The 27,724-nt window shown below is 48.3% G+C and overlaps 1 protein-coding gene across 6 annotated transcripts in view; it reads left to right on the forward strand.

Annotated features, from left to right (window-relative positions):
- Positions 1-27,724, forward strand: part of CTBP2 (C-terminal binding protein 2) — a 142,333-nt gene that overhangs the window by 108,034 nt on the left and 6,575 nt on the right. For 4 of the 6 annotated variants that reach the window (XM_030031501.2, XM_041127430.1, XM_041127429.1 and 1 more), the window contains 3 exons: positions 21,973-22,127; positions 23,442-23,586; positions 26,420-26,626. In XM_030031501.2, coding sequence (XP_029887361.1) covers positions 21,973-22,127; positions 23,442-23,586; positions 26,420-26,626 — 507 coding nt within the window. Of the gene's footprint in view, positions 1-10,678; positions 10,975-17,425; positions 17,621-21,972; positions 22,128-23,441; positions 23,587-26,419; positions 26,627-27,724 lie in introns of those variants that run through there. The other 2 variants (XM_041127428.1, XM_030031503.2) reach the window with 2 other exon arrangements.

The following is a 27,724-nucleotide window of genomic DNA, read 5'->3' on the forward strand; positions in this document are numbered from 1 at the left end:
CCATTTGATTGTCTTGTTCTTCTAAGGTGGAGTTTGGGAAGTTGGTAGTAAATACGATGTTCATAACTTTTGCTTAGCTCTGAAACTGAATTTTTCTCTCTTTGTAATTGCTTCATGGTAGTAAATGAGCTTTGTCCTGGGAAATGCAAAGGGAAATCCCATCCTACTGTGGCTTCTGTCCCCGGTACAGTGGTGGGACTGCTTGAGCAGAGGTTGGAGACAACGTGTAGCCACAGTGTTATGTCCTTAGTAGTGGTGGCATCGAAGAGTGGTGCTGAGAAAAGCAAAACCGACCATTTGGTACCCATGCATGTGCATTCGTGTGCAGCTGGCAGGCGGGCTGAGGCAGGGAGAGGGGTAGGATCAGCGGAGAGGGAGACTGGTCTTTCACAGTCGTGAAGAAAGCAAGCACATCGGCAGAGACATATGGAAAGCAGATCTCACAGAAGGATGGGGAGAAACAACATTGGCTCCTGCAAGGCTCATTGCTCGAGAGGTTTTGCACAGTGCAGATTCGTGTTATGCAACCAGTTTATGGTACGGGAAGTTGCAGAGCACTAAGTGAGAGCCAAAGGAGATGTTCCACCATTCTCCCAGGGGGACAGTGAGCCGCTTTTGCTCCAGGAAGGAAGAGGCGTCAGATGCCAGTAAGGAAAAGTGCTGCTTTAACTCCTTCCAAAAAGCCTCTTGCACTCCTCCCAGAGCCCTCAGGCTCCAGAGCAGCAGCTGGACTCGAGAAGATAAGCCGTTTGCAATGCAATTCCTGTCTTACTTTTGGTGGGTTTATGGTTCGGTCATGGATTGCCTGCACCAGGTGCCAAGAGTATATGACTCCTCTCCGTGATGCCCCTTGTAATGGGGAGAATCTGGAGGTACTCTGCATACTGGGACAGTTTCCTGGGGAATCTCCAATTTCCTTTACTCACACTCCGGGAAGTTATTAGGCATGCTGAATTAATATGCCTCTTACCTATTTGTTTGTTTAATCCGTTCATAAGGCACGTAGCCAAAGCATCGCAGTACTGAGCAAGAAGTACATACTAAGAAATGCCGGACAGCCCAGGCAGCAGCCAGGCTGCAAGCACCACTGAGCGTAGGCAGGGCTGGAAACTGCCCTGCAGAGTCAACGGGAGCAGCTTTCCTTCAGTGCAAACACATCTGGGGAAGTGGGAGCGGAAGGAAGAAGGTAAGAGAGCTGAAGAAAGGGGAAAATACTGGAATCAGCAACAGTAAGCCAACCAAAATACTGCAGCAGGACAGACGGTGCCCTAAAGGTAGGCAGTTTCTAGGAAAGTATTCCATGCTTGGTAAGAACGCTGCTGGTAACATTCACAAAATGTTTGTGTTTCGAATTTTTTCTACACTCTCTCCTAAGCACAAGACTCTGGCCAAGGAGAAACATGGGTCATGGACCATTTCCAAGGGTGCACTTGAGATGCTCTTACTGTAATTGAACGTGAAGCTGTGGCCTCCCAGGGCTGTGCACACTCCTCTCAAGTTGGCGTAGTTACGGGCTTTGCTTGTTTGCCACTACCTTCTACCCTTCATGGTGCTAGAAATACTCTGACTCAAGTCCATCCAAATACAGCAGTGCTGTGTTTGGTAAGTGGGTCATGAGCCCTCGGGGTCTGAGCAATGATTTTCAATCAGAATTTGGCAAAACAGCAAGTTAAAATTCTTTTAAAAAAAAATTGATTCCCATATCCAAGATTTCACTCCACAGCATTTAAGGTTAATTTCCTGGTAAACAGAATGTGTAACCTGTGCTTTGCTGCTTTGTATCAGCCACGTGGAGCTCCTGGGTGTCAGCTGTAAGGTAATTTTGCAGGTCTCCTGGGGTGATGGTCATACTCCTGCTTGCAGAGGTGTTCGGGGCAGAGACCGTCCAAGGAGCTGCACCTCTCCCTGTCCAATTTGGGATGATATTTTTTCATCTCTTGTGTGGAAGAGGATCGTGAGGGTGTCCTCTGAGATTTTCTTTTTGGAGCCACACTCCAAAAACTCAGCCTTCCTGCTGCCATCGCTCTCCAGTCACCTGTCTGCAGACCGCAGCCTTGCCCGTCAGACTTCCTCATGTCAGAACCCGGTTTCATTTCATTCTGGCGGCTGGTTTGAAGCAGAAAAACACAAACACCCCGTGCTCAGTCACACAGGGTGGCAGCCCGCCACAGTGAGGAACGTGCGCAGCCCTGGGAGGCCACAGCTTCATGTTCAATTACAGTAAGAGCATCTCAAGTGCACCCTTGGAAATGGTCCACGACCCATGTTTCTCCTTGGCCAGAGTCTTGTGCTTAGGAGAGGCATCAGTGTGTTGGTTTTCTGCTGCAGCCAAGAAGTGTTTTAGCCTTTTGCCTTCCCGCTGTCCCCAGACGCACACAGCACAGCTGCCTCTTCCCTGGGAGCACTGTTTTGGCAGCGGCCGTTTGAATTTCCATAGTGGGATGCTCGATCGTCTCAGTGTGACAGGTATCAGCTTCCTTCTGATGCAGGTGTCAGGTGCTGGTTGGATTGACAGACCTGCATGCGACCAACACAGGGGAAAGCTGCATTTTCTCTACCTGTAGTTTTCTTCACTTTCCTGTGCAGTAACCTGTCTCTCTGTTGGGATGTACCCTGTGCTGGCTTGAGAGATGTGCAGAGTCTGAAACGTCTCTTCTTAGGGAGTTTATTGTGCTTTCGGGCTGGCGTCTGGTCTGCTGTTTAAAAAAGCACACAACCTTCCTGGTTAGTGTTTTCCATTTGCTACACGGCTCGCTAGTTCTCCTGCAACAGCGCACCGGGTCTCCACGAGGGCAGCCGGGCAAACCTGGCCAGCAAGCGAGCAGCGAGGTGTGGGTTTCTCAGGCTTCCTTGCAGTCGGTCGTACGGCGCTGGATGTCTCTGTACTCTCCCACTGCCCATCGCCAACTGCCAGAGCAGGGCAGAGGACTGAGAACACCACCACCACCGCTGCATTGACAGGGATTCTCCGACGCTGTTGAAGCTGGGTTGACTGATGCTCTGAGGACATGCCAGTAGCCTCGTGGACCACATTGTGTGGTTGCAGGCCGTGACGTAAAATGCTTAGCTGCAGTAGGGATGTCCGGGGGATAGAGTGACAGCTCGTCAAAACTAGACAACAGTTCTGTATTTGACATCTTGAGGTCAAAAACTGTCGCTTCCTTGATTTTTTATGGTGTCTTAAATCGCCTGGGGAGTGTTTTGAGCCTTGTCAAAATGTATTAATTAAGGCCAAGTCATATTCACAATTTGTACTGCTCTGATTCGGCAGCAGGACCACACTTGCTTTTCAGCCTAATAATTACAAGTGGGTTTGGAGGATCTGGGGGGCTGATAAGAGCCGGTTTCTGTTTCCTCCAGAGCTGCATGTGCTACAGTTTTTACTTGCTCTTTGCCTTGGCTGTCTGTAGCGTTGTTTTCCTCCTCCTTATGAATGCAGCCAACTTTCTAATTAAGGAAACCGCTCTGCAGCCATTGTGGCTGTTCATTTGAGTTCTTTGTCCATACCAAAGTTTCCAGCTCCCCAAAAGATTTTAAGTCCTTTCCTACTAGCTGAAGGAAGATAGGAGCTTTGGCTTAGGGCAGGCTCTTCCTTTAACTCTGTTACGAAGCAGGCGTGCTGCACCAAGCACCGCCGTGTGCAGCACATTCACTTCGTCAGACCTTCAGATCCACCTCTGGCTATGACAAATACCGTTGAGGTTATTTTTCTATTGGATTCTTATATGAAAAAAAATAGTTATGAGAAATAAATATCACTTTGTGCTGGGCTTTACTGCTTACTGGGCTTTGAGCCTGAAAGGATTTAAAAGTCATCATACTCTAAGGGAAAGTTGCAGGGAGAAAGAGGAGGTGGAGGGTTGCTCCAGCCAGCTGTTGTGATTTGGGAAAAGGCTTGTCCTGACCAATGGAAAGGAGACCGGGACTGAGACGGAGAGGCAGCCAGCACTGGCGCAGCTACGCCCAGTGAGATTAAGACCAAATTAGAAACTCGGCTTGCAGGGGTTTATCATTTCCTTTATATTGTGACATTAATAAATGCAAATCTTTTTTATCTTAGTGGTTATCCTCTCTTGTATATTTTGTTAACGGCCATTGTCCTTACTTTATGCTGCACTGATAACTGCACGAAGAGGATGGAGACATAGTCACGTGCGTTACTGTGCCATGCAAAAGTACCTGGGTGTGCGAGGAAAGAATATGTGCACTTCTTAATGTCTGTGTGCCAGCTCCTCTTGTTAGTCTTGAGTTGGGCGAGAGTCCTGAAGACAATGCCATGTTAATGCATCACAGTTCAGTGCTTTTGATATTTCACAGTGAAGCACAATAACTTTTTTTCTCATTTCGTTTCTGAAGTACACAAAATTTGGAACATATGCACTGCGTCAGGATTAATTGCTCTTGCCAGTCAACCCAGAGGAAACGCTCAGATCAGGCCTGGTCGCTCACCCAGAGGGAACTCTTCGTGTCTGCTACTCTACCTTTGCGACCCTAGCAACAGCAGCACCTTCTGCTTTTCAAATTCATTGTAGGCTAAAAATAAACAGCAAAGACCTAGCCATTCACACCTGCTTGCTGTGGCGCTTTAGAGCTCTTTGAGAAAAGCAGCGCTTGTTGCAATACTATGGTCCTTGCGCTAGTAAAACTGGGCGCATGGAGGGATGCTGATGGGCACATGCAACACGGAGGAGGATTTGCCCAGAGCCTGCTCTGCACCATCAGCCCGGGGTGGACCGGGAAGCTGGGGCAGGAGAGCACATCCAGCAGATGCATACGTCGTCTTGGGACTGTCTGCGTGGCCAGCTCGGGAATACACCCGCAGCCCTGCCTGGCCTCGTGGCTCCGGGTAAAGCAGGAGCTGCCCCATTTGCACCCTTTGCCCAGGACTCCTGCACAACTTGGCTTCACCGTGGAGGAGGGCCACAGTGGCCTGGTGCTCAGCTGGGGTTGGGCTCTCCATCCCGGTAGATCTGCTTTCCGTCCTAGATAGGTCCCGTATGGAAGGGAGCTCTCTACTAGCCAAAATAAAGACACTCGGCAATCTGCCAGGGCCGGTTAAAGGATGTAGTCTTTTACAGGCAGAAAGAAATACAATTTGGGGTAGAGGATACAAAATACATTTGCAAGGCATCTGAGCCTGGTGCTAAGACATTCTTTCTGTCAGCGTTGTTGTTGCCAATAGCTTCTCTTTTGCTCAGACCAAAACTATTTTGGGTGGAACATTTGCTCCCTACTTTCTAGCAAGCCTGGTCACAGGAATGAAGAATGGATTCTTTTCACTGGCCGCAGCTGGTTTGAATGATCCCCACACTGAACCCATTGACTCCAGGCACTCCTCATGTGAATCGCAAGGAAGTAGCAACTGATTTTTTGTTTATGTGCCTGACAGGGGCAGAAACAGAGAAGCAGTCTCCAGTCGGCTGAATGCTTGAATCCAGGCACATGCCAGGGAGGAGTCCTGGTGCGCGCTCCGTACCTGCTGCTGGCAGCAAGTGTGGTTCACCAGCTCAGGCCGAAGTAAGGAGGCAGAAGAGGGTGAGACGTGTTTCTGTCATGGGTGTCTGTGCAACATCCTCTCCAACACTTCCTGCAGGGTCCCTGGAGAGCATGGCTGCATTTGGTACAGAAGGTCCATCATGCTCATTTGATGAGAGCTTGAAGAGGAGTCCTTCAAGAATTGTGACCCTTGCATTACATACAAATCAAAAAGAAATATCTTGAATCCCATCAGTGTCAGTTGGCTAGACCTTGAACAAGGTATTGAGAGGGATCTGCTTCAATGCACCTCTCTCAAGGTCTGCTTCTTCTGAGGAGCAACAAAATAGCTTGTTTTAGAAAACTGGGGAAATCATTTCCAAACCCGGTGACTGAGATCCGTGTATCTTCTTGTAGGTGGTCTGTCTGTTGAGAGCAACTTCTAACAAGTTTCTGCAGAAGAATCGCCTTCCTCTTTCCTTCTGAAGGAAGAGGATTCCAGGGAAACAAATGAGCACAGAATTTGTCTGCTTGCAGAGGGAGGACAACAGGTCAAGCAAGGTGACCCATTTGTTGGGCTGAGAACCACAGAGACATTTGGGAAAACTCTTGCTGAAAGTAATGCCACTAAATGGAAAGGGGTTTGGGGGTAATTACGAAGCCACCTCTGTAATCGCAAGTATTCTTAAGAAAGTCAGCTGGCCATGCGTTACGGATTTTTTCACAGTGTTGGGTTTTTCTTAGTACTATCAAAGCTATTAATTAGAGGACTAGATTACACTGAGTGCTGTACAGTTTACCTCTTGGGTATTTGTGGAATGAACCATGAAAACACAGACATATTTGTGTGTGAAATTGTAAAATGCTTGTTTAGCTGGGTTTCTTGATGAGTACCGTGTCTTACTTCACCTCTTTGCCACGTAGCCTGTACCTCTTGATTACAGCCAGCGGGTGTTTTCACGTCAGTGGCAGTTAATGTGTGAGGGTCTTTGGGATCCCCTAGGACACAGGCACTATTTAAGATCATTCTTGCTGCAGGAGCCTTCTTTTTCTAGATCCCAGGGAGTTTTCTCAGTGCACTCATTTGATATGTTTTGTAATCTGTAGGCTGTAATCAAGTGTATAATAGTGTCGATAGGGGTATGATGCATCAAGATGCATCTTTGCTAACTGTTTTCTACTGCAAGGCAGGAAACTTTGTCAACTTTCTAAAACTTTGGTGCAAGACTCTCCCTTCCCCCCCACCTCTTTCCCAAGAAAGAAATGAAATCTGATTTGTTCATTTTGCCATACCTCTCTTCTGGTGGGTTTGTGGCCTAATTTTAAAACTAAAAAAATCAATTAATTGAGAATAACCATAGGGTATATAACTACAGCTCTTAGGTTGATAGGCGATGGGTTTTATTGAACCGATAAAATATAGAAAACCATTAGAAGAAAACGGCTTACTGCAGTGATATTGTTCAGTGTGATTTACAGTTTTATAACTGTAGGCAAATTTGAAATATTTTTCACTATCTTCAGTATACATTATTAGATAAACCTATCGCTTGTGCTTACCTACATCAGCACTGACTTTCTTCTCTGTAATAGTGAAGAGACATAAAGATGAAGATATTTTTAGCCCATTATAGTTTAACATGGTTTCAAGAGCAGTCAGTTTCTCTACAGTTTGGATTTTATTTGTCTCTTAATGTGCTGAGGATCTCTGTAGGAAATGCCTCCCAGCAGCCGCGGGAGTTGCAGTGCAGCTATCCTTTGCATGCACAAGAAGATAGGACACCTTAAATATGAAGATTATTGACCAAAATGTCAGCTCACGAAAAACAGAGAGAAAATACGGATCCTTGCAAGAGCACTTTATTCCAGCATCCTGATCTCCCTCCTTTAGCTCTTGTTGCATTGCTGAGGTGTCCCCCATGAGAAAAGCCATGCGTCGGAGCTGGGGAAGGCAAGGGCAGGTCTGTTCCATGCTTTGGTGAGGTCCATCGTGCCCCACGCTGTGACCGAGTGAGTGTGGTGAACTTCGGGGGCTGCTGGGATGCAGCCTGGAGCCGGGACAAGCCGGGGCTGCAGCACTACAGCCCCTTCCCAGTGCAGTGGGAGGGTAGGAAGGAGCGCTCATGGTGCTCCAGGCTGGTGGTCAGAGACCTCCGTGGGGCCCCGTGTGCTTGGGGGAGAGGTGGGTGGTGAACTGCCATAGCACAGGAATAGCTCATCGCTCTTGGAATCAAAAAATAAGGATCTGCCAGTGTGTTATCTAGATTAATGAAGATGAAATGTGCTGTACAAATACATCTGAAGCATGATCATGCCGTTATCCCTTGGGCTACTCTGGCTCACAAGGAGAAAAGGTTGATTTGTATTTATAGATGATTTTGCTTGCTCTGCCAGTGTTCATTTTTGTTTTATTACGAAACCCAGGGAGTGTGTATTTCTTTTGCTCAAAGATGTAGCAGATTAGCAAAGATTTTTCAACATTATCATAGTTTAAATAGCTCTGCTTTAAGATAAATTTTTCATCTATCATGACTTCTGAGGTTTAGTGATACTATTTTAAACACTGATGATAAATTAAGGAGGTTATAAGCTCTATTATTCCAGGAACTGTGCAATATTTGGACATTGAACGTGGTTTTCATAAACCAGAAGGCGCTTGCATGCGGCTGACTGGGCTGAGTGCCCTCCAGCTGGTGTGGGAGAGGTGGAGATGAAGCAGCTACAAGGGTAGGATTTGCAAAATGATGAGAGTTTAACCTAGCCTTGACTCGAGCCCATCCTGGGCACACAGGAAAAACCCATGCGGAAACCCTCCCCGGGGTGCTCGTTACTCGTGCTGACAGATGCGGTGTCTCGGGGTGAATAGGTACTTTTGGTATCAAAGTCAGTGATGGTGTTTAGCAGGCATTGCTTGGTCCACTGTCTTAATTTAAGGTGTGAAACGTGTGGCTGTGGATTATCACTAATCAAAGGAGGACGTTTTTAGGGTTAGGGATGAGAAAAAATGTTAGGTATGTTCTCGCCTGTTCCTAGTGTGCGTTGCTCATCCAGGGTCCCAGAATAGTCTGGCTGGAAAGCTTTGGAGGGGTTTGTTTCAGCCTCCGAAAGCCTTGAGAGGACCAGGGAGGCGAGGTGGGGTGGCTGGAGGCACCGCAGCTTCCACCCCAGTCCTTACTGTAGCAAAAGAAATCATGTCTCCAGCATTAGCTGAGATCTTTTTAGAAGAGTTTTGGGTTTTTCTGGCCACGTCCAGGTCCAGAAGCTGTCGAGGTGGTGATGTATCCGGAGGAGGTGTGTGGAGGCTGGGGCTGAGGTCCCCGGCGCTGCCCGCAGGTGGGTGCATGCAGCCCCCAGACCTGCAGCAAAGCAGGAATGCTAGCGGCCAGGAAAAGCCTGATAAAGAGGGAAAATAGAGAGCGTGAAAGTTAATCATTAAACTTTTTCTGTTATCTTTATTCAGCCAGGAAAACTGAAGCTAGGCAAGGTTTGCAGGGAGAGATAATATCTTTTATTAGACCAACTTGTATAGTTAGAAAAACACACGTGCTTTTGGGACCACAAGCTTTTCTTCAGATCTCCACAATTGCACATTACGTTCAAAATAAAATTCATTTAATTTTCAAAAGGTTTAACTGATATTTGAAAGAGCTGAATTTAAAAGCAACTCATAAAATATATCTCATTTGCTTTAATTTGATTTTGACATTTTAAGAAAGATTTAATACCCCTGAATTACAAAAGACTTTTTTCTGGCTTGAAGTTTACTAGTAGAAACCTGACTTCTGTATACATGGAGTAAAAATTTCTACATGCAGTCTCAAAACCATGTTCTTTTGTGCACCTGAGAAGTCTTCCTAAGTGTGTGGACACACTGTTATTTCTTTCTGAAATAAATACCTACAATGCCCTTTTGCAACTTCAAGATGCTCTCAGAATACAGTAATTATTAGTGAGCAGCTAGTAAGGCTCTGCAAAGTTGAAAAGTCAGGTTTTAAAAGGGTGAGTTTAAAATACAGAGTTCTCTGCCCTGACCACCACTTTTTTTCCCTCAGTCTAAAAAAAAAAGGTGATTAAATGATAATATTCTGAGATTTGGGAGTTTGTTACTTATCAGTGTATTGTTATTAATCAGTGTACTTTCTATGTAACAGGAGATAAGATGCTATTATTAATAACATTTCCAGTGAGAGGTTTTGTACATTCACCCTGACCTCATGAAATCTTCAGCTTACAAGCCAGTTTTGTGGGGAGTGTTTCCTTTTTTCTTTTTGGAGTGCTTTTTTTTTTAATTTTTTTTTTTATAACCTTCTATGTTGTCCAATACACCAATTTAAAATTCCCTCAATCCAGCTTAGCCTCAGCTGTATTAATGCATGGCTCAAGGGCACAAATAGCTAAAAAGGGCTGTATTGTGTGGCATCTCTAAAATCTTTTTTCAGAGAAGTTGGATAAAGAGATTGAGGTTTCTGGGGGGGCTATGGGTTGGTTTTTTTTTTCCAGCTGAGTGAACAGCCTTGCAGGTGACTCAGAGAGAAGACGTCAGGGTGGGAGATGCTGCTGGGCCCCGCGTCGCCCTGTTCCTGTTGAGCTCTCCAGCAGAAGCATGCTTCTCTGGGAAGGTGGCTGCAAGCGCAGTGTGGGATCCTTCTTCATTTTACTGATGTATCTGGGGAGACAGCTTGACAACAGTATTAAAAATAATATATTAGTTAAGGAACATGGGTCGAAGCAGGAGTGAGTTTCTTTTCAATACTTTTCCTAGGACATTACATACAGAGCTCTGTCTTCTTAATGCAGTCATGACCAGTAAACACTGCCTGAGGTAGAACCAGTCTTTTCCAACATGTATTAAAAAAAAAAACCAGAAAATATTCAGGTTCTGTAAGATTCAGAAAGTCTAACTCAAGGGGAAGGTCGGAGCCGGCTGGTTGTTCCCTCGGCGCTGCCGTTGCCTGCAGGTCCGTGCCCAGGCAGAGCTGCTGGTCTGGGGTGTCTATGGGACAGTGCTCCAAGATGAGCTGCTTTCCCTACTTACCCTCCGTAGCTGGGAATACCCACAGGGCAAACAGCCTCCCTCTGTAAACTGCTCCTCCGAAGGATAAAATCAGTTCTCATGTACATCTTTCCTGTTCTGTGTGGTGCAATCATCTTCTTTATCTCCCATGACAGTGCACCTTTTCGCCTGGCAAATAATTGATAAAGCGCCTCGAGGGGATATCGGCCCCATCCCAGAAAACATTTCTGTTAAGGACAGCACGCACTGAAATACGTGCTCAGCTGAAGTATGCGCTTGAGGGTTGTCCTCCACCGCGGTGGGTTTCCCGGTGGCCTTGATGACTTCTGCGGGTGAGAGAAGGACCAGGAGCTGGGGAGCTCGGGGATGGGCACCCAGCCTTCGAGGAGCACACCGGGAGAGGACATCCCACCCAGGCTGGGGCCACACTCAGGGCCACAGAACTAGCAGAGTGCAAATTTTGTTTGCTAACCCTGGGAGAGCAGGTGGGTTTTGGTGGTCGCTGCTGAGCCCGACGTTTTGTTTGCTGTGTTTTTATGGTTCTGGGCTGCTTTAAATGTCAACAGGAATTCAACGTATGCCCTTTTTTTTCTTCAGTGTAACTGTGATTAAATCCTACGATACACTTGTAAAGCATTCGCTGTAAAAGTAAATCAACTTTAATAGCAAGTAGGTTGTAGTTAAGTGCTTTCGAATGTTAGTATTTAGGGTTTTTTTCTTGCTTAGTTATGATCCTGTGCTACAGGGAAGTGAAGGTGTTTATCTTAGGGAAATGAGTGGGATTTGCAGGCATTCAGCACCTCCCAGGACCTTCCAGAGTTATTCCCTTGCTCATATATTTCCATTTTGCCATCCTTTCTGCACTAAGCAGAATTGGTCTCAAATTCCTCAAAGAGCAATGGGAGAGCACAGGGGGCTCCAGGTACGGACTGAGACAGGGAAAGAAATGGAAAAAAAGTGAAGCAAGAAACTAGGACAACAAAAGCAGGAGCCTTGTACGAGCTGTGAACGTGCTGCAGAAAAGCTGGAAACGTGGTGGTGGTTGGGCTTCCTCTCCATGCCGAGGTTTCCTTCATTTGATCTTTGCTGTGGAAAGAGGGGGTGGGGATCTGAGAGCGGGGACGCGGCCGGGAGCAGCGGTAGGAAGGGAGAAAGTTACCAAATGTCCATTGCCCTCAGCAGAAACGTTTCACATTGACAGGTCAAAAAGTGGCTGTTTCGGTCTCCAGAAGGGATGACCTTGCAACAGGGTCACTGAACAGACAGTTCCAGCTGGGCTTGTGTGCTTGGCAAGTGCCCAGGAGCTATTTTAATAGGTCTTACAAGGGACAAGGCCTTGGCAAGACCTGTGGGTTTTGGAGTGAGCTCACCATCTTTTTTCCTTTAGTAGCTAGCAAGCGTCACTCGAGCTGTGGAAGAGCCCCCGGGAGCACACGTGGTGTGGCTCACAGGGCTCAGGGACAGCCCAGGGACAACCCACGCGCTTCTCTTTCGCTGGTGTGCGTCACTGCAAACGGTGTCACTCGCTGCCCGTGGCTTGAAGGTTGTGTGCCTTTTATCACTTTGATTGAAGACGCTGGAGATGTCCAGGTGGATTTAAAGGATTGAAACCATCCCTCGCCCCAGGCCAGGGCTTCGGTGCTCCCTGGATGGTCACAGCTCCCAACACAGCCCACAGCCCATCATCTGCGGCATTTGCAGGAGGAACCGAGGCAGCTGCCAGCCCTTTTTGGCACTTTGCACTTGGCCAAAGGTTGCTTTGGGGAGGCTCTTAAAGTCAAGCTGGGCTCTCACCGAAGGCTCCCACATTGCCCTCGTGAAAGGAGCATTAAGTAAAGCCTGGGCTGGATCCTCGGTGGGCTGTTCTCCCTTCTTGCTGCAGACGAATGTCTTGAGATGACAACAGCTACAGGCGGACGTGGAGAGGAGGATTTATCTTCCCAAAGGCTGCCCAGGCTCCCACCCTGGCAAAGCGGTCCCATCTCTCCAGCTTGCTCATCTGTGCTGTAGGAGCATCACCCGACAGGGAATGCTGTAAGCCAACAGTGAATGGCAACCGCTGTCCTCCCCGACACAGAAACTCCTCCAGTGCCTTCTCGACCCTCCTCTGGGGCCTACAGAAAACTTCCAGCAGATCTCAGAAGTGCCAGCAGCAAAGCAGAGCAGCATATAGAAAGCCCAATGTATATCTTGCTTCAAAGATTGATAGCACTTTCTGTCCAGCATATCGGGAAGGACAAATGTCAGTGGTTAACGCCAGCATAATTTAATTCCTACAAGTATCTCACAATGTGGCATTTTCTTTATTTTCCAGTCAGAATCACCCATTATCAGTGTGCAAACGCAAGTTTAAAAGGTGCCAGTGGCACATGGACAGCTAGTGTGATTGAACCCCTCGCTGCCCAAAAGCTGAATCCAAGTGCTTGCTTTGATGGATTACCTTTGTTTTTTCATTGGAGGGAAATTTCCAGTCTAAACCATAGGGCTCTCAGTTGTCTGTCTGTGTGATAAAACCAAGTTTGTACCCCGCAACGCTGATACGTTGTCAGCAGCCCCGCTGCTGGTCTCGTGGTGGCCTCCGGCAGCGGCCTTTCAGGCTGTCCCCTTGCCAGGGCTGCCGCTGCCGGTTGGCGGGCTCATCTTTAGTCTTGATTTTTACATCTCATCTTCCAAAACATCTTTACAGCCTCTGAATCCCTCAGGGTGATTTGAAGTCCAAGCAGCCTCCTGCTCAGATGGTTAATCTCAACAGCTCTCCCCTGTGCCCTCTTGTAAAGCATCAGCATCGTTCTCCTTGGTTTTATTTATTTTATGTTTTTAAGAAAAAAAAACCAGCAATGAAAGCTGTCCATTTCCTGGAGCAGCTCATTTGTTTTTTACTGCTGTAGTTTGTTTCCATTTGGGAAAAGATAAATGGATAAAGAGGATAGGGAGGGACTCGAAGGAGAGCTGGCGTGGGATTTCATCCCTTCTGCATGATGCCGTATGGCTGGAATGTGTGTCTCAGAGGTGAACGTCACGCATATGAAACGTAAAGAATATATACTGCAGCTGAAGTGGCAGCACTGGAGAGAAAGCATTTTCTCAGGTTTCTGGATAATATCAAGAAAGCTATCCGCTAAGAACTACAAATACGATTTGTTTTCAGCACTGGGCTTGGTAACGGAGCACATTCAAGGAGAATTTATTGGGGTTTTTGCTACCTTTTCCAGATTGTTTTTAATAGGAGCTGCAAAGCTCAGCCCTGGGCGGTGGGACCATTTGAGAATCCATATGGTATCTGAATCATAACCACAACACAGACCCTAACTGGGTTTTTCCCCTTTTCTTCCCATCCCTCTCTAAAAAAAAAAAGAGAATACAAGAAACTGAGCTCCTCTGAGCAAGCAGTTTTTCTCCGAGGTGGTTCTTTTAGCTTTCTTGGTAGCATCCCTCACCACCCCCTACGGCCTCTCCCATCTGCTCTGCCATCTCTCTCACATACCCTGGCAGCTCCCACTGCTTCTCCGGACTCGCCGTCCCGTCCGTCCATCCCCTGCTCCGCACTCCTGCTTCTTGGGGTCCCTGGCCAGCCCTTGGGGCCAGCACATCCATCGGGCACTCCCTGTCTCCCGTCGCCTTGCGTGACCATTAGGAGTTTCACCCTAAGACCTTGCTTAGCTCCTCTTGAAGTCACTCCTGTTATCCACGTGTGAGCTGGGGCAGAAAGCCACAGGTTGGTGTTCGTAGACACAGATTTACCCACCTAGCAGCCTGGGAATAACCAAAACACCAAGGATTTGATACGGTAGGTATATAGCAGAGGCTACGTATTACTATTCTATCACTTTTTTATTGTGTTACACCAGTTTATATACTTGTGGCTGTATCTAGAGTGCTCCTGGATGAGATTTAGTTCAGTCCAGAGATTATTTAATGGAAGAGTAGTGCTCCAGAGTTTTGCAAAGCTTGTGCTTGGCTTTCCTGCCCCAAGGCTGCATCCCCGGCAGCGGGTTACGCGTATCTCGGTGCTTTAATGGAGGTATGCAAAAGGAGGTGAAGAGGTGTATCTGTTTCTAGTGTGTGTCTACAGGAATTAAAATAAGAGCAAGAAAATACCATATATATATACTCCTTGTATTTTTATTGAGCATTTCTTTGTGGTTGCTGTCTGCTTCTGTAGTTCAGCTGGGGACTGTAATCACAGTGTTCGTATCAGCTAATGAGGATATTGTTTTATATGGGAATTTCCCATGAATTTTTAAAAATACATTCTTAAAGGAAGCCCTGAAAAGTTATCTAAAAAGGGAACTGGCAAAAAGCCAGCTCTTAGGTGCTGATGGGAGGAAATGTGCCGGAGAGGTCAGGAGTTTGCACAGGCTCTTCCCAACGGCAGGTATGAGTTTTTTGCTTTCTGGCAAGGACCCTGTCCCTTACAGGGGAGGATGGGCCTTGCTGCCTCTTTGCTTATGTTTCTGGAGCTTGGGAGTTTCTCTGAAGCATGATTTCCCGCGCTGGAGGGGACTGCCATGGACCTGTGGGTTTTCCCAGCAGGCTGGAAGTCGCCTCCGCTTTGCCATCATCCCCCTTCCCTGCGGCAACCCTGGCTGCAAGCGTGGAGCCCATCAGCTCCAGCTGCGTTGTGGACATCAGTTCTGAACGAAAAAAATTCCCAGTCTTTTCCCAGTAGGATCCTGGCAGTCTCAAAGATGCTTTGCTTTGCTTTAAAAAAAAAAAAACCACACCATGATTATTTATAAAAAAGATATTTGATGTCACTTTCTAAACTGGCTCTGTATTTGTGTGGCTTCTGTCTGTACAGTACAAAGTGCCTCCAGAGTATTTACAGTTAGAAATAACAGTAAATATCTGTTTTCCCCTGACTGTGAGATAAAGACTCTTTATTTCATTTTTTCATATGCATTTATTATGAGAAGCATTTATTAACAGGAAAAGTTAAATGAAAGGAAGAGCATCACTTATAAGTACGCTGTGGTAAAGGAGGGTGGTCCTCTCGATCCTGCAGCATCTGCAGTGCTTTCCAAAAACATCCCCGCCCTCACAGAAACCTTCCTTCAGCACTTGTTCGATGGCACCTTCGCGACACGCTTCGGCCTTTCTGCTTGCAAGTGATACCGCTGAAGTTTGCAACCACCGCCCCACGTGCTGTCTGTGACCCACAGAGGTGCCTTCCCAGAGGTTTCCCCTCCGTGCAGCCCTGAAGCAGGATCGGCACTGGTTTACAGCCCGTGGAGAGGGTGGTCCAGGGCCACCAGGGTGTGGGGACCCCTGAGGCACCTCGGAAAAGCACTGTGGGACCCTGGCTTTCCAGCTCGTAACGCAGGGGTGATGGCTGGGACAGTAAATCTGTGGAAAATTTGAAATACTCAAGCAACGGCAATGTAAGTTCATGAGAAAGATGTGCCTAAACCCCCTTGTCTTGTACTCAGATACTGGATTTCAGGGAGGCTGACAGGTCTTTTGATATTTATGTTACAAGTCAGTATGGGCTTAGGATAATAAACCTTTTTCTCCTTATTCCTGACCCCGTCCTCCGATTCCAGGACTCTCCTGGGCATCCAGGAGCATCTGCCAGGGTCAGCAGGACCCTTGTCTGTTAGAGGGCTGCGTGTGCCGATGAATTGCTGCCCGTTTCTCCCGGGTGTTTCCCTTGGACCAGCTCTGGGTGGTTCAGACCCCCCCAGCCTGCGGAGGGGAGGGATGATGCTGTTTGAACCAGCAGGATGGCGATAAAACGGTGATGGAGAAACACAGGTCTGCACAGGCTAGCCTTGTTGCTGACAGATTCCCCATGTAGTGCATTTCTCCCGGGTAAAGCGTTGTAGGCAGTACCACCCGTGCAGCAGCAGTGCTGTGGTTCAGTTTTGGCTTCCGTGGCTGAAAATCAGTTTGATGGATCCAACGTAGTTTGCACCAAGGCCACTTAGATCCCTCTGTTAACTAACTTGCACCACTCTGTAGCCAGGGAATGACAACTGCAGGGCTAACAGTATTAAACGGGAGTGAGATGCAGATTTTTTTTTCTTCTTTCTTGGATGAGGATTCTCTCTAGCTGTTGCTGCTGCTGGCAATGGTGATGGTGACTGGAAAGATTAAAAAACAACTGCTCCAAGCCGTGAGCTGCCACGTGCCCTGGAGATGGGGCATGGCACAGGTATGACCTGCCCTCCTTCGCTGTGTCCCGCAGCGGCACTTCCCGGCGCTCTGCAGGAGTGTGGGATTGGGATGATGATGATACGGGGCTGCTTTTATCTATTTGGGACAAACCAGGCAGGACCAGGAGATGGGCATCTCCAAGACGACATGAATCCTTCCAACAAGCGAGTGTCGTTTCTGATGCTGAAAACCAGTGGGTTTACACATGAAGAAAGAATTTGGCCCTTCGTTTCTGGGTGCTAGATGAGATCAGTGCAGCCTTGCTTTCCCCCAGTGCTTTGTGTTTGTTTTTGGGATGCCGCCACTGCTGCTAAAGGCTATCAGCCTGTTTCTGGAGCCTCGTTCAATATACTCCGCATGGGAAGGCATGTTTCATTTTTAAGTTTAAAAAAAAAACCCACACACAAAAAAACCCAAACAAACATAAAACGCAGCGTGGCACAGATTAAATCCATTTGAGACAACTCGGAAAAAAAACGCCGTATGTGCAAGTCAATAGGAGGAGGGGAGTGGAAGGGGGAAAAAGCAACTGTGACATATACAAACCCTTTAGTGTGCATAGCATAAGATTTTTTGGCTGGCACTCACATGATTTTATTCAAGGGCTGGGAAAGAACTACGATTAGTTAAAAGCTTCGGCAAAGTCTGGAGGGAGTGCTCTGAAGAGTTGGGAGCCGCGCAGAGGTGACTGTAACTCTTCTCGCAATTTCAGACTATTCTTCTGTGGCTCAGGACAAAAGCCTTTTCTGTTCCCTCCGTGTTCAAAGAGACATTTGTCTTGAGATGTTGCAGCTGTGGGCCGCGGGATTGCTTGTTTGAAGATACCCCCTCGTAGACGAAAGGAGAGGCAACGCACTGAAAAGTGGTAGTATTTTATCGTGTGTGGGTTCCCCCCCCCTTCTCTTCCCTCCCTCCTCCTCCACTGCCATGTGTGGTTTTTAATAAGAAGAAGAATGTGGAGGCAACATTTTCCAGGCAAGGGGAAATTTCCTGTTTCTTTTCTGTTTGTTTAATAAAGTGTGTAGTTGACTGTAAAACTGTAGCTACTTTGTTGTGAACGGGTAATTCAGGCGAGTGTCAGGATTGCTTCTTGATGCACTTTTATATACTGCAAGTGAACATGTTTAAAGCCTTTTTTTTTTTTTTAAATGCTGCGTGGCGTAGGCAACTGAGATTAATAAGAATTAGGCAAATGGCTTCTGCTTTTGTTTCTGTGAGATAGTACCAGCCGTCTTGCGGTCACACAAAGGCTGCCATTTAGCAGGGAGCACTCCCTAATTCTCTTGGCAGGGGTGCCATTGGGATCGGATACAAGTGGGTGGCAAAGGGGAGGAGCGGCAGGAGAGGACAAGCAGGCTTTGTGTATTAAAAATGAAACAAAAGCACTTTATACGCGGGGCTGCGTGCAACAAGCGGCGCTGCCTGTGAGCCGGGGTGGAGTTTGAGTTCTCAGTGTGACTGCAAAGCCTTTCTTTTTTTTCTTTTTTTTTTTTTTTTTTTTTCCATAAACCCTTCCTCCTCTCCCTCTTCCTTAGCAAGCTCTCCCTGCAATGCTGGCGAGGGTCCGTGGGCAGCTGAAAACACCTAAAAAAAAAATTACATACCGAACAACACTCGCCACAACTTTGCAAGAACGGCTGGGGCTTTTATCGGCAAAATGAGCTTCAGATGGCGGGGGGAGCCACCAAATTGTTGAGGCTCTTGGGAGGGAGAGCTGATCCCACCCCAGCGCCGAGCAGAGCTGGTCCGCTGCCTTCTGCCCGCACCACCCCGGCTCGCTCTGCTGCCCGCTGGGGAGGCAGCGATGGGTTTGGTTTACACCCCGTCGTACCCCTCGGTGGAGCGAGCCCGGTGGGTTTGCAACGCGTGGCAGAGCGAAAGGGTTAATGGCTGCGATGTTTTTATCAGAATGTAGCGGGGGAGTGTCTGGCTGTTTAATTACTTTCTGATCCGTGGCATACCTTGTTCTTAATGAAGCAGTCGCACGCAGAATAAACGTGCTGTATGAGCTTAGGTAAAGAGAAAAGCGGACTGAGTTTGGCTTGGTTTTGTCAGCCCAAATGTTTCGGTTTGAATGTGTTTTTGCAGGAGGTAGGAACCAGGACGGTGAAGAATAGATGCAGGGTGGTGGAGAGGCAACAAGAGAGGCAGGCGAGGAAAATATACTGCGGTTGAAGTTGCAAACCTGCCAATGGTTTTTATTAAAACGTAATTTCCATATATTATGCACTTCATCTCGTATTGATTTGCTTCAAAACTTTCCTTGTCAAGCTGAAGTAAATTCCCTCATTGAAGTAGGAGAAATGAGAGACATTCCTCTGACTACCTCGCGGTTTCCAGCCGGCATTCATCCTCGGCGACTGCACTTTTGTGTGCGGGCGAGGGTGACATGCCTAAGAAGCCTGTGTCATCATGCACAATTACATCCCTAATCCAGAGCAAAGACACAGATGCTGTTTCAAAAAAAAAAAAAAAAGCTGTGTTTCGTTTGACTTTCAAAGAAGCTTATGTAATGGCAGCATAATAAAACCGTTATTTTGGGGCTCAGATTAAATGTCAAAGTTTCAGATAACCCGTGGTTTCGTCTTCCATGTGCCAGGCTCGCAGGAAGCCACCACCAGCCTCCGTGTGCCTGCTGCTCTGCCTGAGGATGGTCCTGGTCCCCAGCGGGCACCGAGCTCGGCTAGCCCAGACAGAGGCATATGGTTCTGCAGCTTGGGGACAGGGATGGTGGCCGCCGGGGCTGGGACCACCACGGCCACCTTGTCCCTGCATCGGATTCCTTTTTATTTACAGTTGCAGTGTGAGGCTGATAGGTGATGCTCTAAGCCTTGGAGATCATACACGTTAGTAAGCGTTTAAGTCAGTGTTACAATTCACTCGCTTGTTAACCTGAGAAAATAATCTAGCTGTGGTATAGTGCTTCACATAAGGATTGTGTAAGCGCTCTGAGATTTGTACATGTTTTTATTCTTGCTTATCTGCTTATGGCAAGCTTCTTTCAGTTATCCAAATCGTCTCGGCGCTCTACCCTGCCTACTGACACAGTTGCACTTCCATCTGGATGAAATGCATGCAAACATAATGTATTACTTCCAGTCCATGCTAATGGAGATCTCGGTAGGAAAGACAGAGAAGGACCTATTCCAAAAATGTTCATGTGTAATGCTGAAAATCTTCGGTCAGGTTTGCTGGGTTGGTTGGTTCTTCATTTCTTAAAGCAGATGCAACAAAATAGGAACAGAGAGCCATTAAACCCATTCCGTTAAACCTGCCTTTTTCCATGGGGTTATTTTTTCCCATGTGAAATAAATGGAACTACGTGCTGTCCCGCGTTTCATACGCAGCAGTGTAGATCCCTCCCCGGGGCGATGCTGTTGGTGCCGGCGCAGCCTGGGAGGCATCGCTTTGGCCCGTAGCGCCCGCGTCTGTCACATGCGCATCAGCTGGTGGAGATCTTGCTAATACTTTACCCGACAGCAATCTGGACAAAAAGGCACATTTAATTTTCCCTTAACAAAAAAAGAAAAAAAAAAAAAAAGAAATCAAGTGCGTTGCTCTTCTCATTAGTTTCTTTCCCTCACTGTTGTTTTTCTGGCACGTGGGGCTGCAGTGACACGATTCCTGGCGTTAACCGCAGTCCAGAGGGCTGGAGCGGTACCCAGCCCTGCACGTGAGGGCCAGCGAAGGAGCCTCCCGCTCTCGGCTTTAGTCTGACTTACTCAAACAGTGCCACAGACAGTAGCATTTGTTCTGTAATACCCCATGTGAGATGTTTGACCCCCCAAAAAATACCCAAAACCAACTCCATGGAGTTCCCTCAGCCAAGCCCCGTGCTTGTCCAGCTCACCGACATCCGCAGTTTCACTGTAAGTCGTGATACCCGTGATGTAGCATGGCAGGGGAAAACGCTCCGGTCCAGAAGCAGTGAAGGCATTTAGTGTGTCTGCTAGCCCCTCAATGAAAGGATCACACAACCGCTGTGCTTAAAAGCAAGTCAGATGTTGGCTGGTAGCCCTGGAAGGTTCTTGTGCAGAAGGAGGGGGTTTGGTAAGGACTTTGCTGGGGCTGCTTGTGCGGGGATTTGAAGGTTTGAACCCAAACCCTCCAGGTCTGGCTGTCTCATGGTGTGGCAGCAGAAATAAAACATCGCTTTGTGCCCAGAGCACCCGCTCCCCCCACCTACGCTTTTCCCAGAAACCACCTGGGTAGCCGAAAAAGATAGCTGAGATATTTTGTACAGTCCTAATGTAATAAATGGCCTTACTGAGTGGTAAATGGAGGCGTAGAAATTTCTAAGTGACTTGTCCAAAAATGAACTAGTTAATCCCCAGCAGAGCAATAAATAGGATATAAAAATCAGGCTTCTGCGGCCCTTGGTGGTGATCGTTCTTTTCCTCACCTCCGCCTGGAGAACATGTTGTTGTGAAATGAGAAAAAAGCAGCACAGCTGAGCAGACCCCTGAATACACATATTTTCAAGGGAGCAGCCCACGGAGAGGGGTGTGTAAGCGTGAGAAGAGCAGTGTCCTCCGCTGGCACGAGTGTGCTCGCTGCCGCGGCGGAGGAGGGTCTGTAGCCGATTCATCCCATACATGCTGGTCCTTCACGCTGGCTCCAGCCACACATCCCAGAGCATCCTGCGGGATGCAGGGATAGACCGGGTTTGGTTTTGCAAAGTAAGCTGAGCTTCACCGTTCCTACCTTGAAGCCTTTTGGTAATCGGTAACAATATATGCCTGTATGCTAAAGAGGTCTTTGGTGTCCTGCTCTTTCTTTGCTTTTCTGGTAATCCATTTTTTTGAGTGGATGGCTGTTCAGACTTGTCTCTCTGAGGTGGTCAAAATGATCATTCCTTAAAAAAACAGACCAAGTGCCAGTGTACGTCTGCGGAACAAAATCCCGGCCTTCCTGCAGATGGGAAAAAACTACTGCTGGCTTGGGTTTCGCTCCTAAGATGCTAAATAAAACGGTTGAAGAGGCCGGCAGCTCTGGCTTAGGTGGTTTGCTTGAAACGGGGCCTGTGTCGGTGAGGATCGGCACAGCGGAGATACACCGCCAGAAAGTCACAGGTGGCTGAAATGGGGTTGTCCGTCCCTGTCCTGGGGGCAAGCCTCGCTGCGTTTTTTCTCTCCAGCTGGGGCAAAACCGCAGCCATACTCCCAGACAGAAAACCGGACCTTAGGCTAAACTTCGCATTGCATTGCCGTCATCCCCCAAAATTCGTTTTACAAGCTGAAACCACCTCACCCGACACAGGAACCGTGCCGCCGGGGGGGACCTTCCCGCTGCCGCCGGTGTAAAAGCCGCGCTTCTTCTGCTTGCAGGTATTCGCCCTCAAATCATGAACGGCCCCATGCACCCGCGGCCCCTCGTGGCACTGCTGGACGGGAGGGACTGTACGGTGGAGATGCCCATTTTGAAGGACTTGGCGACGGTTGCATTCTGTGACGCACAATCAACTCAGGAGATTCACGAGAAGGTAACGCGAACTGCGAGGGCGCGGGCGGGCCGGGCTGGGGGACGGTGTGCTCTGGCCTTCCTCTTCCAGTTCTTCTGGAGCAAAAAGCGTACAAAGCTGCGTCGATCAGCAGATAACATCGCCAGAAGTCGCTGCAGATGAAAATTCATCGAGGCTGGTTTAGAAGCCAGATGTTCTTTTGGAAAAAAAGAGTCACCTTATCTCTTCACATCAGGTTTTTTTACATCAGTATTATTAACGTTTCTCATTTTTTTTGAAGTTTGCTTGCTCGGTGCAGCAGTAAGAGAACTCTGCACCTCCCCAGGGTGCGGCGCAGTTGCTCTGGCTTTGCTAAGACCATCCCGCGCTGCAGCTGATGGGCTGCTCGTTTCTCCCAGCTCATTTCTCCCCAGCAGTGAGCGGGTGAGGTTTGAGCAGCGTACAGACAGATCCGTGCAGTATTCTGCTTGGAACCTCAACTAGTTGTAAATACTGCTTTTAAAATTATTCTTTGTGCACATTTAGATAACTCAAAGGAGGTTTGAAGTGATCAGAAATCACTTCCAGGATCTGGGAAAGAGAACTACAAATAGCATCAGTGCTGATCTTTGCAGTGCTTCAGATATTAAATGTGGGGGAAGGAGGACAGAGATCTTTTATAAGACTTTGACAGATGATAGGTGAGCCAATCATCTTGGAGGGTTTGGATCAGTTTTGGGTTTCTGGAGCACCGAGGTAGCTTATGGTGCGCAGCGACAAAGGTTTGAATCTCCATTGAAGGGGACAGAGTACAGCCTTATGTGACTGTACAGCCTCACACAAATCTTTTTAGGTCCTCTTGAAAACATACAGGAAAGGTTAATGTGGACAGTATGACAGATATTTGTACTTCCAGTGTACAAAAGAAGGTCAAGGAGTTATAAGTAAGTGACGCACAGTTGTGTTCAAAAACAATAGATACTGCTCTAAAACCGAATTCCTGTTTAAAAGTAGAATTACTGCTGGTTGAAAGCAGAAGGATTAGCAGATAGCCACCTGGAGAAGGGTCCAGGTGAGCGACTGGCTCAGTTTTCCTCTGCCTTGTCTCCCCAGATGTAACATCATAATTTTCAGATATCCATCCCGTCTGTTCCCAAAGGGAATAGCCTCGGTGTCGGTGGGTCACACCCTGATGGTTTTGGTGACGCCTGGAAGTGTTGGCTTGCACAGTGCCTGGGTCAGACAGTAGGCCAGCAGTAAAAATGTACAATTTACTGTGTAATATTCCTGATTCAGGAGCTGCAGGTGTCTCCTCCAGGTGTCGTGGTGGCTCCTGACATCTCTGTTCTGTTCCAGGTATTAAATGAAGCTGTTGGGGCGATGATGTACCACACCATCACGTTGACTCGAGAAGATCTAGAGAAGTTCAAGGCCTTACGGGTCATTGTTCGAATAGGCAGTGGCTACGACAACATTGACATCAAAGCCGCGGGGGAGCTTGGTAGGTCTCAGCTCTGCACCCCGTTCCCTCCCACATCCCTCCGAGTCTTTAAAATCAGCACAAGTACCTGCTGCTTCCCACAAGTTCGTGCTGGCAAAGTGGAGTTGCAGGCAGGACCTCCCAAATGGGGTTGATTCAGCCCCTAAAATTACAGGTGCAGTTTACCTTTTTTGCACGTAGAGAATATTACGACAAGAAAACTTGACCATGAAGTAAACGAAATGGTGCGGTTTTAGAAGGCAGCTTTTAGGCTCATACTGCGTTAAAACTGCCCCATCTGAGTCCCTTGTTCCCGCACTGTCCCTAGTTCCAGATGCCCCCTTGTACCAACAGATATTTGTATGGCTGTTCTATTTCTGGCACAGGACAGTTGACCTAGCTTCAGAAAAATTGGAGGAAGTGTGTTTTATTATATTTTGTTAAGCAAGATTAGTCTTTTGATCTGATCTGGTTCTTGGAGTCATGCCCACACCGCTGGGAAGGTGACATGTCGGATGGTGGAGCAGGAATTGTGTGTTGGGTTGTTGCCACTTCCTTTGCCATCTCATCAAAGGTGCTTCAGGAACTTGAAAAAGCCATTTACTGTGGGTACATGTCACATGGACTGCCAAAATATGGAGGTTCACATTGTCAGAAAGGAGCCCCTACGTCCAGCTATGGGATTTTTCTGCACGGCTGGGTTCGGGGGGTGCGCGTAGCCTGCATTGCGTGGCTGTCAGATGGTGCTGGGGCCACCCAATTTCGGTACTGGTTTGGGTGGTCACAGAGACCTTTGGGTGCACACCCCCCCATGCGAGAGCTTAATTGTATCCATTATTTTAGCAGCTGAGGCACAACTGGTTTTAATCATCTGATCCCAAGATTCAGTCTATCAAGCAGTCCTACAATAGTGTTTAGGATATCTTGTATTACAGGTTATCTCTGGGGAAGTGAAGAATAACGGCCATTTCACGTGAGCCGTTTTACAAAGATAATTGCGATAAGAGAGTTTCAAATAGTCATTCCTAAAAAAGCCATTCTCAATATAGTGAATTATTTTTTTTTCGAGAGGAGAACAGTGTCTTCTCAATGTAATGGTTTCTTCATGTTTTTAACTCTTATTGTTATTATCCATTATAACAATGTTCTGAGGCTTTGAACATCAAGAAAGGAAAAATATAACGAATAAAGTAATGGGATACTGCAGTATAATCCTTTTTATACTTGGCAAATTGGGTGGCCAAATGATGTGGTTTCGAGTAGAAAATGTAATGACTACCCACAAATGTAGCATAAAGTTTAATTGGTATTGCTTTCCATAAGGTAGTTTTTAAACTGTGCAGTCAATAAATGACCAGTGTCTAAACGCGGTGCCTGGCTACACACTCGCGGCCGCCTGCACCTTGCTGGCTGGGCTGGTGGGACCAGTTTCGACCCACCAGAAAGTACCCCCAGGAGAAGATGCTGGTGTTGAACCATCCGCCGTGGGTATTTAACCCTCCCGGTGCCGGCAGCTCCTGCTCCTGGGGGCACAAGAGTAAATAACAGAGCTCGTGGGGACCAGAGCATCGTGTCCCTGTCGCCTGAAAGGGAGAGGAGGCGGACAGTGTTTTCAGGGGTTGGCTGGTGGTGGGTTTTTTCACCCTGTAGGGTCAGTCAGGTTTTCTCCCAGTTTCTGTAGGTCTTTCAAACAGCCACAGGGTGGAAAACGGTTTTAAAAACAGATAGGCCACTCCTGGGAGCAGGGATATTGGCAGGGGGATGGGAAAGAGATTTTTGATTTTGAATCAGTGTCCCTTACAGTGGAAGGGGATTTTCTGAATATCTTATTCTGTCTTTATCTCCTACTTTTTCATGGTTTCTACTCAAAGGCCCCAGTCCAGTAAAGCACTTAAATACACATCCATCTTTAAATGTGTGTTTAAATCGCATTGAATCTGGTGGGATATAAGCATGTGCTTAACTGCTCTGCGGAATAGACGTGAAATTAAGCACACCCTTACACACGTTACTGAGCCTGGACGGGGCAATGATTGGTGAGGCATTTTCAGTGAACTTAATACTTGCAGCTCCGAGTGGGGACGCCACAAAATAAACCTTTTGTGGCAAAGGAACAAAAGGTCTGTTATCGAGACCCGCGCCAGGACAGCCGGGTGTGCGGTGGCGGTGCTGGGGCAGGAGAGCTGCTCCGGCTTGGCTGTGCCCTCTGCGCTTCCCAAATTTTGGGAAAGCCTCCAAACTTTGTGGCAGGAGCGATTGGTTCCTCCTGCAGGAGTGTGGGTGGAGGCTGTGCTGATGGTATGCATGCCGTGGTGGTGGCAGTCACCCCAAGCCTTGCCGTGGGGTGTTTTGAGTCGACTGTTTTGGTGCTTGTTGGTGGAAGGGAAGCTGGCCCTGCCACGCTGGCCTGGTGCGCCGTCCTGCTCGAGTGCACCAAATCGTTGGTCCCTAAATAATTCAATGGTTGAACAGTCTTACTGTGGAAAAGGAGTGACTTCTGCCAGCGCGATTTAAGTTGCTTTGAAGGTAGATTAAACTAAACAAGAATAAGTCTTTCTATTGCAAACCAAACCTTTGCTGCTGGAATTACTCCTGCGCAGCTGTCGCACTTGAACTCTGCACTTGTCCTTACTCCAGAGAGACGCTGGGGCATAGGGGACCCCTCAGCATTACCAGTGATAGTGGGTTTTTTCAGGCTGCTGTACCTAAACCATGCATGTCCTTGGAAACCATTACTCCAAATGCTTAAAAAATGATGGGTGATGGGCCGGGAGCCCCTCTGCTTTGCCGTGGGGCGAGCGGCCGGGGCTGCCGTCCTGAGCCACGGTTGTGCTTTGTGGCGTTGCCTCTGCAGGGATCGCCGTCTGCAACATCCCCTCGGCCGCCGTGGAGGAGACGGCCGACTCCACCGTCTGCCACGTCCTCAACCTCTACCGACGAAACACGTGGCTTTACCAGGCGCTGCGGGAAGGCACGCGGGTGCAGAGCGTGGAGCAGATCCGGGAGGTGGCCTCCGGTGCCGCCCGCATCAGGGGGGAAACGCTCGGCCTCATCGGCTTCGGTACGTTAACGAAGGGCGGGCAGCCTGCGAACGGTGCGTTCAGCACCGCCGGCCCGGTGTTCAGCCTCTGAGGAAGACTTGGCATCACTTCACTGCCCCGGGAAGGACCTAAAATGAGCATTGTCAAAATCAGAACCACCACGGTGGATCGGTGTGAAGTAGGGAGAACATCTTACGCTGATTTTTGGGGGGAAAGAGCTGTATTTTGTCAGCCTTGGCTGAGTCCTTGGAGGAGCGCTGGTGAAACCCGGCAGCGCCCCAAGAGGGACCACTCTTGGGAGTGCTGCCATCTTCTCCCGAAAAACCCCATCCATGAGCCACAGCTACACCAACCCGGCTCTTCCTGAGCCATTCTGCCCTGCGCGGTGGCAGGGCTGTGTAAAACAAAGTTTGTTGTCAGTTCACCCGTAGCTAGAGGGAGCTTCATCGTCAGCGGTAGCTTCAGTATTTCTGCTGACAGCCCTCTTTCTTTGACATCCCTTTTGGGAGCAAAGTCCAGCCAGCGTAAGATGGTTCAGGCAGCAGAAACTCACCCAGCTCTTCATGGCCAGACACATACACAGTGACAGAAACTTGAGCAGAGGAGATTTCGGTGAGGTCCCGGTTTAGGGAGCAGTTCTGGCTGCGTTACGGGGCCTGTGCCCCGCAGCAGCTGGAGGGCGGCTGCCATCGAGGCAGCACCGACTGGGAGCCAGACCACAAATGTTGCAGCGGTATTTCCACTTGCTTTCTGTGCAGTAGCCATTCTCCCCATGTGCTTCACGCTGTTGTCTTGCAAAGCCCTAGGGTAATTAGTGCAAAAAGCTGGCATATGAGGACGTTTAAATGGGGAAACTGAGGCAAGGCAGGTGGGTGAGGTTAGAGCAGGGTTAGCCCAGGTCTGTCTGGCAGGGCCAGGGTGAGGGTGGCCGCGTGTGCCCGGCCGTGTGCTCGCAGCCGGTTCTCCGTCCATGCAGGCACCGGGCTGATGTCCCCTGGTCAACCAGGCATCTCTGGGGCACCAGGAGTGTACATGCATGGGGGGACATTGCTGTGCACCATTAACCAGGCACGTGCTGGGCTGCCGCACTGCCGCTAGCTGGAAAAATTAACAGATAA

The sequence above is a fragment of the Aquila chrysaetos genome, chromosome 11, assembly GCF_900496995.4.
Source record: "Aquila chrysaetos chrysaetos chromosome 11, bAquChr1.4, whole genome shotgun sequence".
NCBI classification, from domain to species: Eukaryota; Metazoa; Chordata; class Aves; order Accipitriformes; family Accipitridae; genus Aquila; species Aquila chrysaetos.